Raw genomic sequence first — 13,795 nt, forward strand, 5'->3', positions numbered from 1 at the left:
AGGTGAAGCCATCGATCCGGGTTCAACTCTATGCCTCGCCTATTGTGAATCTTCTCAGCTTGTTTAAAATCTCTGTTTCGTTGAAGTAGATTTGAAGTCTAAAGTAGACTGTACGTTGTATAAGTTGAATAAAACGGGAAATGTCAGTTTGAGGGATGGAAAGAAGTAATGACCGTTTGGGGAAACCAACATGGCGGCCGTGACGTCATGTGAAATCCAAAAATAGTCACCTGGAAATTCCAGGCGTCTTCAACGGGATTCGAACCCAGGACCTCTGCGATGCCGGTGCAATGCTCTACCAACTGAGCTATGAAGCCACACAGTTGGGAGCAGATCAATTTGTTGGGCTCATTTGTTCCCGTGAAAGGACTCGATGACTGAAATAAGTATATATTTCTAGTGCGAGTTATAGACGAAATGGAGAAATGATCATGGATTCTTATCCCGTTTCAAGAAGAACCTAAAATTTTCACGTGTTTATAAGAGACAATTGCCTAAATTGTCCATAAACGATTGCCTCTAATGGAATTTTTTATAAGCATCCTCGCGTCACCATACCAAAAAGTCATCTTTTTTTCATTTACCAGAGTTAACCACAAGCAGGAGAATGCACCATTTCGGCGACTTTCGTCCTAGCAGTATAGCAGGAAAATCGTCAAATGAAGCCAAGTTCTCATGGCATAGCCAAGTTCTCATGGCATAGCAAGTTCTCATGGCTAGCTATTCCCGAGTTACCATCGAAAGACCTCATGAAGGATATTGCCACGTTTGTTTTTAACAATCTGCCATTGGCTTCTGCTTTTATTCATTTGCATACGATAGTTTCATACACTATATTCTCTGTTGTTAAGCCCGCAAAGTAGGCTCGCATGCTTTAGTTTTAGTAGTTTTAGTACGTCAAGTCCTTAGTCCACCATGTTTTTCTTCACCAGTTGCTGTGAATACGGAGTGCCCGAAAGACCTGTTGACAGTGTCTTTATCTCATGAATGCGGTTTTTTTTACTTTCTTTTCATTTCCCTTTCGCGACACTTTTGAGTAAGTTATTTTCTTTATATTTCGTGGAATCCTGACATGAAAATTGCGCAATCTCAAACTTCGCGCATGGAGCCATTTGCACAGCAGATGGATTACAATGGAACTTAACACTTTGTGTAACAGATGCATTGTGTGTTACCCCCGAGGGGATAAAAATCTCTTGTCAACTGATTGGTCCAGAGATTAACTCGCTCACAGAACTAGATTCATCTGCATAAGTATACGATTTGCCTTGGTTGTGGTATGAAAGCCCATCTCTTTTGGTCCCTGCCTCGAAGAATACTGGTGCATCCTTAACACTCCTTGACTCAAGAAAAGAGTCATCTCCATAGACGAGCCGATCTTCTGGAATAACATTCTCCAGTCGCTGCCATCTTTCTGGAGGCCAGACAACATGAGTTGCTTTTCCTTGAATCAGACCCAAAGATACCTGAACAAGGCAACGATCAGCAAGAACTTCCTCGCAGTAATCATAAATTGAGCGATGGTTTTCTCAAACCAAGTTTATTCAGTTAAAATACGTAAATTCAAAAGTTCATTTATGCACTAATTTGCATGCCAATCTAGGCGGGTAGTGTTAGAGCGGTTTTCAATTGAGTGTTGTATAAACAAATAGCAAAGTAATTACCTCGACCAATCACAGCAGTTGCAAACAACGCAATAAACCAATCCAAATTCGTAGCAATTCCATGTAACTTGCTCAAACCGCGGGAAAAATCGCGCGTGCAAGTCGCGATTGGTTTTGTTTCGGTTTTCTTTTTCAATGGATGATAAACTGGCGCGAGATTTTTTAACCAATCACTAGACGTAGCAATTGCAATCACGTAATTACTTTCCATAGTCATTTGAAAACTGCTCTACGGTAATTTACCTAATTGTGCTAATTAAAGGAAATTATTAAATAGATTAATTTGAATTAGTGAGATGATCTTCTGATTACAGAATGGAGAAAATGATTAAAATAAGGTTGTTGTATAATGTAGGACCTGAATCTTACATAAAGGCTGGTTGCGCATTCAACTAACAGTAAGTGCAATCTGCAGTTGCATGTATGATATCCATTTTTATCCCTTCATCACTTTCAGGATAAAAACGAACTCGCAATAATATTGATCAGCTTCCAGATGGCTTTCTAGCTAAGTTGTTAGAAACGTGTTTAGCACAAATTCGCTCTGGGACGGTGGAGACGGGGGCTTTTCAAGCCTTAAGAATAAACAAAAATTGAAAAATAATTTAAAAAACCCATCAAACATAAAAAAGAAAACTGATTTGAGGAAAAAGTAGCATTTCTGAGCTTCAAGATTTCAAAATTTTCTGGGCGAACCCCCTTCAAGTTAGCATCTCCACCAAGTTTCTGCTTTTGTTTAGGTTCAATGTGTTAGCATTTGAAAGGATAAACGATCAAAACAACAAAAGCCATATCATGCTTATCTTTTCCCAGGGAAAATCAAAGACAGATTGGCGTCACAATCTGACAAGAAGTAATAATATTATTAACTTGTCAAAAAAATCTGACAGCGGTCCATTGTCAACGGACCAATCCGAATTTCCTGTTGCTGGTGCAATGGGAGATTTTGAACGCGTCAGTTACAGAAGAGCGTGCAGTCCCTATATCTCAATCTATCACCTTTCTCCCCGCGCACTTCAAGCAGGCAGTTCACCTGACTCAAAAAGGACTGCGAACATTCTAATAAGTAAGTAAGTAACTTAAAAAATCAAGTACATGTTAATAAAGAAATAAATAGAAGTCTACTCACTGGGCCAAAAGAATTGCTGTCATGACTGTGTGAGTGATTGTCTCCTTCAACCCAACAGTGGCCTTTTGGAATATAAACAATCTTTTTTTTGTAGTTTAAACTTCTGCAGTAAAAGACGAGAAAATTCCTGTAACAAAATAATGCCACAGCCACTGAAAGACTGAACTAACTATCATTGATTGATAGTCTGCATACATTAGTACTGTATAAAATATCCGAACTCTTCTCTCAGGAGTGGAGCCTGTAACCTTCCAATCACATAATTACAAACAAAGTGATGCTACTGGTATGTCGTGTGAATTTTTTTGGTTTTTGGTCAAACACTGAATCAGTTCTTTACTCAGATACTTAACCCATTGACTCCCGGGGGTTCCCCATAGAAGAGTAAAATCGTCTGGCGTTAGACAGAGTAAAAGTCTGGCCGGTTTATGCCAGTTTGGGTGTTAAAAGGTTAATTCAAATGTCAAATGTTTTTTTTTTGAAGGATCGAATCACTACCTTTCATGCCAAAATTTTGGTTAATCTTAGCCTACATGTAATGCTTCGAAATACATCCACCACATCCCCTACACTTCTTTCATGCTCTATTCACTTCCTGCGTGCTTCACAACAGAACAGATCACAGGCAATGCTTCTTCATTTCATGTCTAATAATATACATGAAAAAATTACTCGATTCTGATTGGCTGAAAGCAGTGCAGTTCAAGTGTAACACAGTGCAAAAAGTGTAATACACCAGTGCAGATTACACATTGAAATTCTGGATTATGATTGGCTAATATACAATAGGGTTTGGTCAGAACCAATCAAATTTAATCTTTTTTTTCAAATCAAGCGCGTACCATGGATGGCACAATTTATGGCGCAATTTTTCCCTGATGGCGTGATATGCGTGCGTTTCTTCTGCTTAACCATCTCTAATTTTTTCATGTATACTAATAATATACATGAAAAAGTTACTTGATTCTGTTTGGCTAAGAGCAGTGCAGTTCAGGTGTAAAAAAGTGTAATACCAGTGCAAAAAGTGTAATACCACTGGTGCAAATTACACATCAAAATTCTGGATTGTATATGATTGGCTAATAAACAATAGGGTCCGGTCAGAGACACGCAAATCTTTTGTTTTCAAATCAAGCACATGCCCTGGATGGCGCAATTTTTCTCTGATTGCATGATACGCATGCGTTTCTTCTGCTTAACCATCTCGAACTTTTCTTATGAATAATTTGAATTTACTGGTAAGTGTGATGTAACTTTATTTGAGAAAAGAATACTTGTGATTATGTCATGTGAACAACAACAATATCAATGATGCATAAATAAACGTACTTGACATAATCGCCTTCAACACCTAAGACTCGCTTTATGAGGACAGCATCAGGATCTGATGGATCTCTATGGGAACAAAGCAATAATTATTCACATGTCACAATCAACATCTTGGTCTGAGTCTAAAGTGATACCATAACAATACTTAAATAAGAAAACAAAAAATTACAAAAAAAGCCAGAAACACTCACACAAGGGTTACAACATCTCCTCTGTTTATTCCTTCAAACCCTCTAACAGCCCAGCAGTTGACTAACACAACATCACTGTTGAAATGAGGCTTTGGATTCAATGTGGGCTAAAAAAAGATCGAAATATCAAAATAACTATTCATAAGAAGTAAACAAGAGAAAAAACAAAAGCAAAAGCTAATTCCTCTTATATACAAAGGCAAACTTGCGGGAGATTGCGGATCTGGTGCTCAAGCAACCCTGGTTGGATCAACACTCAGGTTCTTAAGAATAACCGAGGAGAAAGTGCTGCCTTAAGCCGTGTTCACACTCAACGTTGATTATGATCAACTGAAGAATAATTCAGGCTTATACTCCATTTAATTTTATTCAATTATGGTACTGTTCACATCTGCGAAAATTCAAATACAATAGGCAGGGTAACCTCGCAGTGTGTCAGACAAAATGGCGCCGTATCGCGTGGCTGCCACGATTATGGATGGATGGATGGATGACCTGTATTTAAACACGATAAAAATTAAAGCTACAAGCTTGTGGGTCATCACCATCTGTGCTTGAGGCGAGAAGAGAACCAAGGATAGCTTCCGAAAATAGAAGAAGACAAATCCAAACCTTCGCTCCATAAAGCGATTAGAAGTTTCGTCTGTTCGGGACACTGAAAAACGCAGACTGCAGACTGTGCAGACCGTCTGTAAAATGAAAATCCGGTTAGCCTGAATTAGGCCTAAATAACATTCGGTTAGCCTAATTAGGCCTGAATAACGTTCAGGTTAGCCTGTTTACGGTTAGCACGGTCTGCACAATCTGCAGTCTGCGTTTTGGCGTGACCGCGTCTGTTCGTACCACCACGTGCTCGCCATTCTGTTCATGAAACTGATGGGATGTGTGCGGTATATAAATTCATTACCATTGAAAAAATTTATACCTGCATAGATATTCCATGGACTCCTTTTAGGTTTGCTACGTTCTCTACTATTGTCACTGCGATCGGGAATCCCAGAGCAAACCCGAGAGCAAAACGGCCAAGATAAGGACGCAATGTTTGAAAAACCATTTCTGATCATTCATGGCTCAAAATGGGACTGAAAAGCTCTTTCCATCTGTGGAGCATAGGAGCACGAGAGCGTCCGCCATGTTGAAATTCGATAGCTCGTCCCAGATTCCGGTAGTAAAATTTCCTCCAAAGTAAACGCGCAATGTGTACGAAAAAAATAGTGTCTATCGAAGTAATTTTAGCGTGGTGAGTTGAAGACTATTCATTTGCCAATAATAATTCCATGCTTCCCTAATTATAGCATAATGTTACGTCAAATTGAATGCGTAAGTTTTCCTCAAATCTTGAAGGGAGGGGTGGGTATGGTGTCAATTGTAAGAGTTGCAGAAGGCGATCAGTGGAGAATTTCTTTGCTACGAGACGAGTCAAATTATAATGATTATATTATTGTATTATTGCCTGAAAGAAAGCCCAAAAAGTATATGGTAAAATAAACAAATCATTGAAGACGTAACCGTCACGCAAGGGCTCACGCAAGCTTACCTCAGAAAGCAGCTACTTCATGTATCCCTTATTATGCTGACTCTTAGAACAGCATGTTGCGTGATTGCCCCGTGACGCCATGCAAATAATTTTTTTTGTCAACGAATATAAATATTTATTGCTAAAGGGGTAAGAGGGGCATGGAATCAGATGGCGATAAGGCTAGTGCAGTAGGTTGCCCATCAGAAACGGTAAGTTCAGTTCAAGATATGTTCGTATTAAAGCAGAGTGATTAGACTAAAGCAGAGTGATTAGTTCGTATTAAGATATGTTCGTATTAGAGCAGAGTGATTAAAGCAGACTCTGATTAAAGCATGTGGCATTTTGGACATCTTTAATATTAAATTGGGCTCTCAACGACCCCGGAACATTGCGGATGCCACACCGCAGCATCAATCACCTTTGTTCATACGTGCTGCTTTATGCCGTAGCAAAGTATTTTGAGCTTGTTACACTGTGGGTACATATCAGGAATATTGAACTTGCAGCACATGCCTGTCGACGTGAAAAGCACAAAGGGAAAACACTGCTGCATTAGGAAGGGGGGGTTGAGTGGTGGTTGTCATGTGACAACTTCTCTACAATAAGCGACAAAAGTAGTTGAGACACTGAACTGGGAAGACAACAATTAGGAAAAAATCACCTTAACGTTACATTTTCCACTTGCACTCCCCCCTCTCTCCCTGCCTCCCCCCTTCAATGTTGGTAACAGAAAAAGGAAGAGTTGGTGATAAGAAAACATCATTGTTTTGGGGGGTGGGGTGGAGGCGTTTGATGGAAAGACTTTGCGGGAGAGATTTATCCAAGATAATTTCCCTAAAAGGGAAAGTGTCTCAACCCTTTTGGCACTTATTGTAGACTTTATTCACTCACTTGATTAAATTCTGAGTGAACAGACAGGTTGGCGTCACCTCTTTAGTCCACCTGAGACAATGAAACTGCACAATAGTCAACATTTTATAGTTCGATCTGTGCTCAGGTACGAGGCCTTTGAATAAAAAGAGGCTTGAATTGACCTTGTTTTGAATTACATGTACAAACCGTACTGCTTTTCTGATGTAAATGAAACTCATTACCGGTAGTATTACAACAACATGATTTACATAATAAAAGCAATGAGGTTTGTATCAAAGCATTAGGTCAACTCCAACCTCGCTTTTACTCAAAGGCCTGGTAGCTAAGCACAGAACTGTAAAATGGTTGATAATGTTTCCCTTTCAGCTTCATTGTCCAACTTCAATGTTGACCCCGTGCATCATTCTAACGTAAGTAAGTAGTTCAGCCAGGGCACCAAGGGCAGGAGTATTCGACATTTGGTATTTGGCATTGGGCATTCTAATTATTGTCAAAATCCAATTGAGGGTTGCTTCAGATGTGAAAGGGTTATTAGAGTGTATTGACTAATGACACAAAAGTATTCTCCTTTTCAAATTTTTACCAGTCTTTAGCAGGAAAAGCCAGCATTTGCGAAGGATGCCCTGGACAATATCTATGCAGTCAGCAAGGTACAGTAAATTAACATAACAATATGTGATAACTGTTACAAATCTGGCCATTTGGCTTGTTTCGTTGAATAGAAGTACAGTCATTGTAGAAAACTGGGCAGCTGTGGACCCAAGATCAGTGAGCAGGATCAGTGTATTTATTGTCAGTCAGTTTTATTGAGTTCTCTAGTTGAGCAGTGCTGACCTAGTCTTGCAGCCTATACCCAGTCCATGTTATGTACTAACTCTCTAAGTGTTTCTTGCACCCTATCTGTTCCTTGTGTATTGAGAATTTTAGGTCTGCTCCTTCATTCAGTGCGTTATGAACCATTATTTTGTTAACCCATTGATCAATTGACCCCTCAGGTATCCCAGAACACCCCCACTTAACGATTGGTGTTAGACAGAGTAAAATCTGTCAATTAAGCCTCACTCCCAAGAGTGAATGGTATTAATAATACATGATTGTATGCACAGCCTAAATTGAGAAAATCAGTTGTTTTTCTAGTGCATCACTGAGTTCATTTAATTGTATTGGCATTAAAACTTAATAACTTTTTTGCTATCAACAGGTGGTGTGGATCCAGATCAAGAAATGATTGATTTGCGAATGAATGCAATTCAACACAAAATTCTTATACTGTCTGGAAAAGGAGGTACACTACATTAATTTTAGCCACATTGGTTGAGGTACAGTATGGCTGGAAGTCATGTAATACACGTCACTGCAGTAGCAATTGAATTACACTATACATATGCATAGTACTTGACTGTGTACTGTAGCATTGAGTATTTATAAAAATTATGGAATATCTACTTAAAAGAAAGCCGAAACATTGGATAGTGTTGGGAGGAGTGTACAGAACCCAGGCATTCATAGTGATGTTGTACTATCTTGTATGTATCTTTTCAAAAGAGCCTTTCGTTGGGATGAGTTTTTTTAGTTATTTCAGCTCTTATCAAGGTTTATATTCCTCCTCTTTTTGCAGGTGTTGGTAAATCAAGCGTAGCCGCAACTCTGAGCGTAGCCCTTTCCAATATGGGTAAAAAGGTATTAACCGTGATAGTGATGGTGTTGATGATTATGATGAGACAGGGTTTTCAATAGGAATTTTTAGTAGCCGGCAAAACCTGAGGAGTGGGTGGAGAATGGACAACATGCACCAAAGATGTGCTTTCCGAGAGTCGAAGGCACGAGCTTGTAGGGGGGTCCAGGGTAATTTTGAAATTTGGGCCCCTTAGAATGCATTTCCTGCATTCTGGAGCACAAAATAAATTAGCCTTAAAGAGTATTTGAACACAACACTTAGTCTAATTATCATTAAATTGTGGCTTTTCTATTCATGGAGAGTACATTTGATGGCAAGACATACTTTGGGTTTTGAAAAGACGCTAAAATATTGTGACATAGCCCCCTTTAAGGCATCTTTGCATTCCGTACTGCTGCGTGCAATGTATTTTGTCTGTCGTGACTGAAAAGGCCTTTTGCGAATGTCGTCTTGTCAAGCTTCAGAATGTAGTTAGCAAATCAGACAGCTTACACCAAGTACTGGACTGCTGGACCACTGCCTCAAAAAATGTGTGTGCTTGATCTTTGACATGGACAGGGAAACAGAAATGGCAGCCGAAATTACTCAGAATTCACGCGTCTCTTTTGTTTTTCTCGAGAAAAACCCTCTGGATCCAAGATTCATGTTCTGTGCAAATGTTTCTCATGTTATTTGTAAAATTTGAAGTAACTTCCAAGGAAAAGTAGGCGGCAAGTTTACGGGCAATTGAAAACCCTGTGATAATGATGAATTGGCAGCAACAAAGATGACCATGGCAATGATGATTACAGCGGCAATGACGGCAACAATGATGATGATAATGATGATGACTATGAGGAGGGGGAGGGGGGGCAATATTAATGTCAATAGGATCAAGAGGCTCCTAGCTAATAGGCTCTACTGAGAGAGTAGATATAGAGGATATTACATGGCCGCGCGGGGATACGAATTTTATCTTCGAGTGCTGCAAGTATCTCTCACGAGTGAGCGAAGCGAACGAGTGAGAGATACTTTCAGCACGAGAAGATAAAATTCATATCCCCAAGCGGCCATGTAATGTTCTGTTTATTATATAGATATTGATGAAATGTCTAGATTTAAAACAACTTGTTTTATTCAGTTTCGAAATGATGAAAAAGTGGTCACCAACCGCTAAAATGCGCATGTTGTGTAACATGAAACAAGATATGAAAGTTATGAAAAACAAATCATGATAATGTCAAATTTTGCAATAAAAATGTTAATGTAGTATAGAAGAATTATATTAAAGCACAAAAGTATCTTACAAGGAAGAGAAAGCTTGCGTTTTATTGGCTAATCATGTTGGTTACCATGACAACACCTATATCCTCACATGTGAAAGATAAAAATGATATGTTCACTGTGCGCGGTGAAGATATGATTTTTTAGTAAAAGGAGAAATCCTGGTATTTCATCAATACCTATATAATAAAATATAATTATTATACTGCACAATGTATCTGTACAATGAGATATTAACAAAATTTATCTTAGAAAAGAAATGATATTGGATCCTGTTCCATGGAAAATTGAAACATAAAGAAACATCAAATTTTAGGGTTGAGAGTTTTAAGTGCAGATTAGCTTCCAATTCCATCACATAGGTAATCTTTATCAAGTGATTGAATTTATAGACACTCGTTCGTGAAACAAAACAACCTCAGGCTGGTGGATGGTGGGGAGCTTTTGAAAACACTTTTGTCGTGAACTTTGAAACTTTTTCAGGTACCCTATTTGCAGTTAAGTTCTAAATCAGGTGTGTCAGCTAGCTCATTGTAATATGAGATGAATTGGTGGAGTTGAGGTATAAATGCATGGTGTGGTAGCTTATAATAAGCAGTATTCTATTTCTAAAATTAATAATTACAGTTTTTTCGTAATTATCAATTTAGGTGTAAAAATATTAATTACATGTAGGCTAACATTGGAGCTGTTGTAAGATTTGCAGTGGGGTACACCAGACCTTTGTATTGACTGCAGGCATCTTCATAGATCATTAATAAATATTATTGTTGCAGGGGGAGCTCAATATTCAAAGATATATTTTTGGTGTTTTATAAAGGTTGGCCTGGTAGACCTGGACATTTGTGGTCCCAGTATACCCAAGTTAATGGCAATTGAGGGGCAACAAGTTGTAAATTCCCCGTATGGGTGGATGCCTTTGAGGTGAGATTAGTTGTTCTTTGGCATAAGAGGGGAATTTTAAGGTTCTTGCAATTTGATTGGTTCCTCATAGCAGGCAAGAAGTTCAGATTAATTTTGTCCAGAGATTTACGTAATTAGATGCATGCTGATTTTGATCAGCATTACAAAGTGTTCCTTGCCTTTCAACGTCACTCTTCAGCACTTCTTGTTCTTCTGCATCACTCGTTTCTAGGAATACATATAATAATGTTGCAGTGTTTGCCAATAATTTATTTCTTTTCCTCAAGTAAGGATAAACAACTGCATTAATTAAGCCCCACCCAATTAATGACGCCAACAAAAAGAGTTGGTCACAAAACTAGGCACAATTAAGCAAAACATTTCTAAATCAGGGCTTGGGCCTAATTACTGTTGAGTAGTGATTCTATGCCGGATGGCAACAAGATAATATCTAGAGAAATCCCGGTAGCTCATTCCTTTTGCCATGTGATGATTGAAAGTCCAAGCTTTGTTTTCAATTCCAGCCTCGGCCCATGTAAGGTAATCCGGATGTAAGAATCCAGAATATCCTTGTGTGTAGAATCTGAAATCCAGGGCCTTGGAATCTCGAGTCCATTCAGCTGATTGGAAATCCTTCGAAAATTTTATATCTGAGATATGACACGTCAGGAAGCCGGATTGTAATCCACAGTGTGCAATACAGAATCTAAGTCTGTCTTGGATTGCCTTACATAAGGCGATAAGTCCAAAGTGTACAGAGGGCGTTTTTGCTCTCATTTTCTTTTTTCTTAATTATATAGGACTAGGAACTGTTATTATAATATTATGATTACGATAGATTCCAAGCTACATTGTAGATGATGATGTTATACATGTGCATGATAATCCTTTTTTTCGGTTTGGAGATCATGTTGACAAAGGAACAATTTTATTCAGTGAGCTTCCACGGACTCAGGCTTCTTTGCCTACGTACTACTTTTAGCAGCTCGAGCTGCTGGCGTTCGAGAAGATAGAGACTGCGTGAACTGCAGAGGAAAGAGGATTAAATAAGAACAGTGTACAGTGTACAGTTTTCAGAGGAGTTAAGGAGGTGGACTTTTAGAAGCACAGTGTTCACTGTAGCCATACCACATCATTTCAGTTTAATAACTGTGTAATGTATGTGAACGAAAAGTGATCATCGGACCTTAGCTGGACAATTTAAGGAAATTTCTTAGTATTGTATTGCGCATCCCTACTGCGCACGATTTTTGCGTCATTAGCGCGCGCACATGAGCACGTGCGCATACAAAACGTAAGAGATTTCGCTCAAACTAAACCCGATAGCGAAATAAATGCTCCTTTTCTCTCAAACGAGCACGGTGACCCCCGATTTTTTTTTCAGGTATTTGCTAAGAACAGTCTAATAAAGAACAAATTTGAAGAAGAAAAAAAGTTTGATAGTAGAACATAATTTTTTTTGGAAAACAGTTCCGTACTGGGTGTATTTTACCCAAGGCGAGGACTTCAAGCTAACCACGGAACTGTCCCAAAAAGTGCACTATTCCCACAACCAGGGAATCAAAGACGGCGTAAATGAAGCAATACTGCTTATGTAAATAAAAGAAGCTTTATTTTCAAAATAAAATTTTGTGTCTTTGAAGTAACCAAGAGTTAATTCTGTATGAAGGTGATTCGAATTTTTAACGCGAAAACAGTAAAAATACCCCATTTTAAGACGCTGCTGACGCGTAAACAAGCACGGTGACCCCATTTTTTAATTGCATTTTTTTAATGTTCATATCATGAATGTTAATTATGCCAAGTATCCAAAAAAGTTTGATAGTAGAACAATTTCAAGGGAATTACCTTAAGCAATTGTCTCATATAGACACCAGTCGTTGAGAAATTCACGTGGTGTCAACGGAATTCTAACCCATGAGCTCTGAAATGCCGGTGCAATGCTCTACCAACTAAGCTAGTGGAAGCCACACAGTCGGGAGTATGTCAATACAAGTATATCTGAACATATGTCGGATCAATAATTATATGTGCTTGACTTTCATTTTTTATACAAGACAACTTTTGGTATTTTCTTTCATTTAGATCTCCTCATTTTGATGTCAAAGTTATGTCGGTGGGTTCCCTGTTAGAGAAAGGAGATAGCGCGTGAGTTGAACCTAAATCTCAAATTTTGATTTTTAAGAGTTAAGGCTTGCGCCTTGTAATGTAAGAAGTGACTACAGAACCCACACATTAAACGCGGTGATACTATGTCGCCAAGAATGCAGCCAGTTGTCTACCTACAAGAGCAAGGAAGGGTTACGTTTTTGCAAAAGTTGACCGTGTAGCATTTATATCTCAACAGACTTAACTATTAGAGGGTAATGTAAAGTGCTAGTTGTCTACCCATATGAACCATGTGAGCGTTAGCCCTACTTATGGAAATGGGACCACACAAGGACAGAGAAAAACTCTGACCAGGGTGGGAATTGAACCCACGACCTCGGGTTAGATCATTCAAGAAGTCGAGTTAGTGGTCAAGGCACTCTTAAGTATGTGTCTTGAGGAACTTCAAATTTAAGGGAGCAAGGCTGGCGCAGTATTGAGATTACTTGCCTCCCACCAATGTGGCCGTGGTTGGATTACCACTGACTCGGCGTCATATGTGGGTCGAGTTTGTTAGTCGATTCTCTACTCTGCTCCATGTACTTTTTCTCCGGGTACTCCGGTTTTCCCCTCTCCTCAAAAATCACTGTTTCACTTGATTTCTACCTAGTGTCTCCAATTGGTGTCCCAGAGCTAGAAGACTTGACACTTCAATGAAGTTTATTATTCGTCTTGATTGTCGTTCCTTCAGTCGCATAATTCTTGTACTTCCCGATTAAGACAAACAAAATGCTCGAAGCGCTTAAATAGACGTACTATTAATGTTTCTTCTAGCTCGTTCGAACTTTCCAGTTGAGAGATTTAGCATCGAGTTTGTGTGGGACGGCAAACGTCAAACTGCATGCACAAATGTCAGCCCTATGTTTGCCTTAAACTCCAAGCTAAATCTCTCTGATACTGGAATAACTGTGCGTCTCTTGCAAAGCAACAGCATATGATATTGTCACTTGTTAAACAGAATTATCTCATTGTTTGTATAGGATTATATGGCGTGGTCCAAGGAAAACAGGTACTAATAGATGTCTACCTGTATCAGTACTGTTACTAACCGCTCTGTGTTAATTCAGAGTCTCACGTGAGTCCATAAAACTTTGCATG

At 38.9% G+C, this 13,795-nt stretch overlaps 2 protein-coding genes and 1 non-coding gene across 4 annotated transcripts in view; 1 reads left to right on the plus strand and 2 right to left on the minus strand.

Moving 5' to 3' along the window:
* Positions 1 to 244: 244 nt before the first annotated feature.
* Positions 245 to 317, minus strand: Trnaa-ggc (transfer RNA alanine (anticodon GGC)). Its single transcript has one exon. It is a non-coding gene; the product is annotated as a tRNA-Ala (tRNA).
* Positions 318 to 767: 450 nt separating this feature from the next.
* Positions 768 to 5,622, minus strand: LOC138058205 (mitochondrial inner membrane protease subunit 2-like). 2 transcript variants are annotated; one of them, XM_068904110.1, is made up of 5 exons: positions 5,239 to 5,622; positions 4,314 to 4,420; positions 4,123 to 4,188; positions 2,794 to 2,920; positions 768 to 1,466 (listed from the first exon to the last, which is right to left on the minus strand). In XM_068904110.1, the coding sequence occupies exons 1-5, from the start codon at positions 5,365 to 5,367 to the stop codon at positions 1,200 to 1,202; spliced, it is 696 nt and encodes a 231-aa protein (XP_068760211.1). In that variant the 5' UTR covers positions 5,368 to 5,622; the 3' UTR covers positions 768 to 1,199. The 2 variants fall into 2 exon arrangements, with proteins under 2 accessions (XP_068760211.1, XP_068760212.1); XM_068904111.1 differs by having other exon boundaries at positions 2,794 to 2,896; positions 5,239 to 5,618.
* Positions 5,623 to 5,882: 260 nt separating this feature from the next.
* LOC138058200 (cytosolic Fe-S cluster assembly factor NUBP2-like) overlaps positions 5,883 to 13,795 on the plus strand; it is a 24,957-nt gene continuing 17,044 nt past the window's right edge. Inside the window, exons 1-7 of the mRNA XM_068904105.1 lie at positions 5,883 to 6,041; positions 7,292 to 7,355; positions 7,907 to 7,990; positions 8,324 to 8,385; positions 10,467 to 10,570; positions 12,635 to 12,697; positions 13,678 to 13,706. Coding sequence (XP_068760206.1) covers positions 5,991 to 6,041; positions 7,292 to 7,355; positions 7,907 to 7,990; positions 8,324 to 8,385; positions 10,467 to 10,570; positions 12,635 to 12,697; positions 13,678 to 13,706 — 457 coding nt within the window. The 5' untranslated portion in view covers positions 5,883 to 5,990. The remainder of the gene's footprint in view (positions 6,042 to 7,291; positions 7,356 to 7,906; positions 7,991 to 8,323; positions 8,386 to 10,466; positions 10,571 to 12,634; positions 12,698 to 13,677; positions 13,707 to 13,795) is intronic.

Source organism: Montipora capricornis, chromosome 7 (assembly GCF_036669925.1).
Source record: "Montipora capricornis isolate CH-2021 chromosome 7, ASM3666992v2, whole genome shotgun sequence".
In the NCBI taxonomy this organism is placed as follows: Eukaryota; Metazoa; Cnidaria; class Anthozoa; order Scleractinia; family Acroporidae; genus Montipora; species Montipora capricornis.

Bases quoted from the DNA above. Each gene is read 5' to 3' on its own strand.
- LOC138058205 (XM_068904110.1), bottom strand. From the start codon at position 5,367: ATGGTTTTTCAAACATTGCGTCCTTATCTTGGCCGTTTTGCTCTCGGG. The intron at 4,421-5,238 runs GTATAAATTTTT...ATCTTTTTTTAG, and splicing joins TCCATGGAATATCTATGCAG to CCCACATTGAATCCAAAGCC. The intron at 2,921-4,122 runs GTACGTTTATTT...ATTTTGTTACAG, and splicing joins GTTGAAGGCGATTATGTCAA to GAATTTTCTCGTCTTTTACT.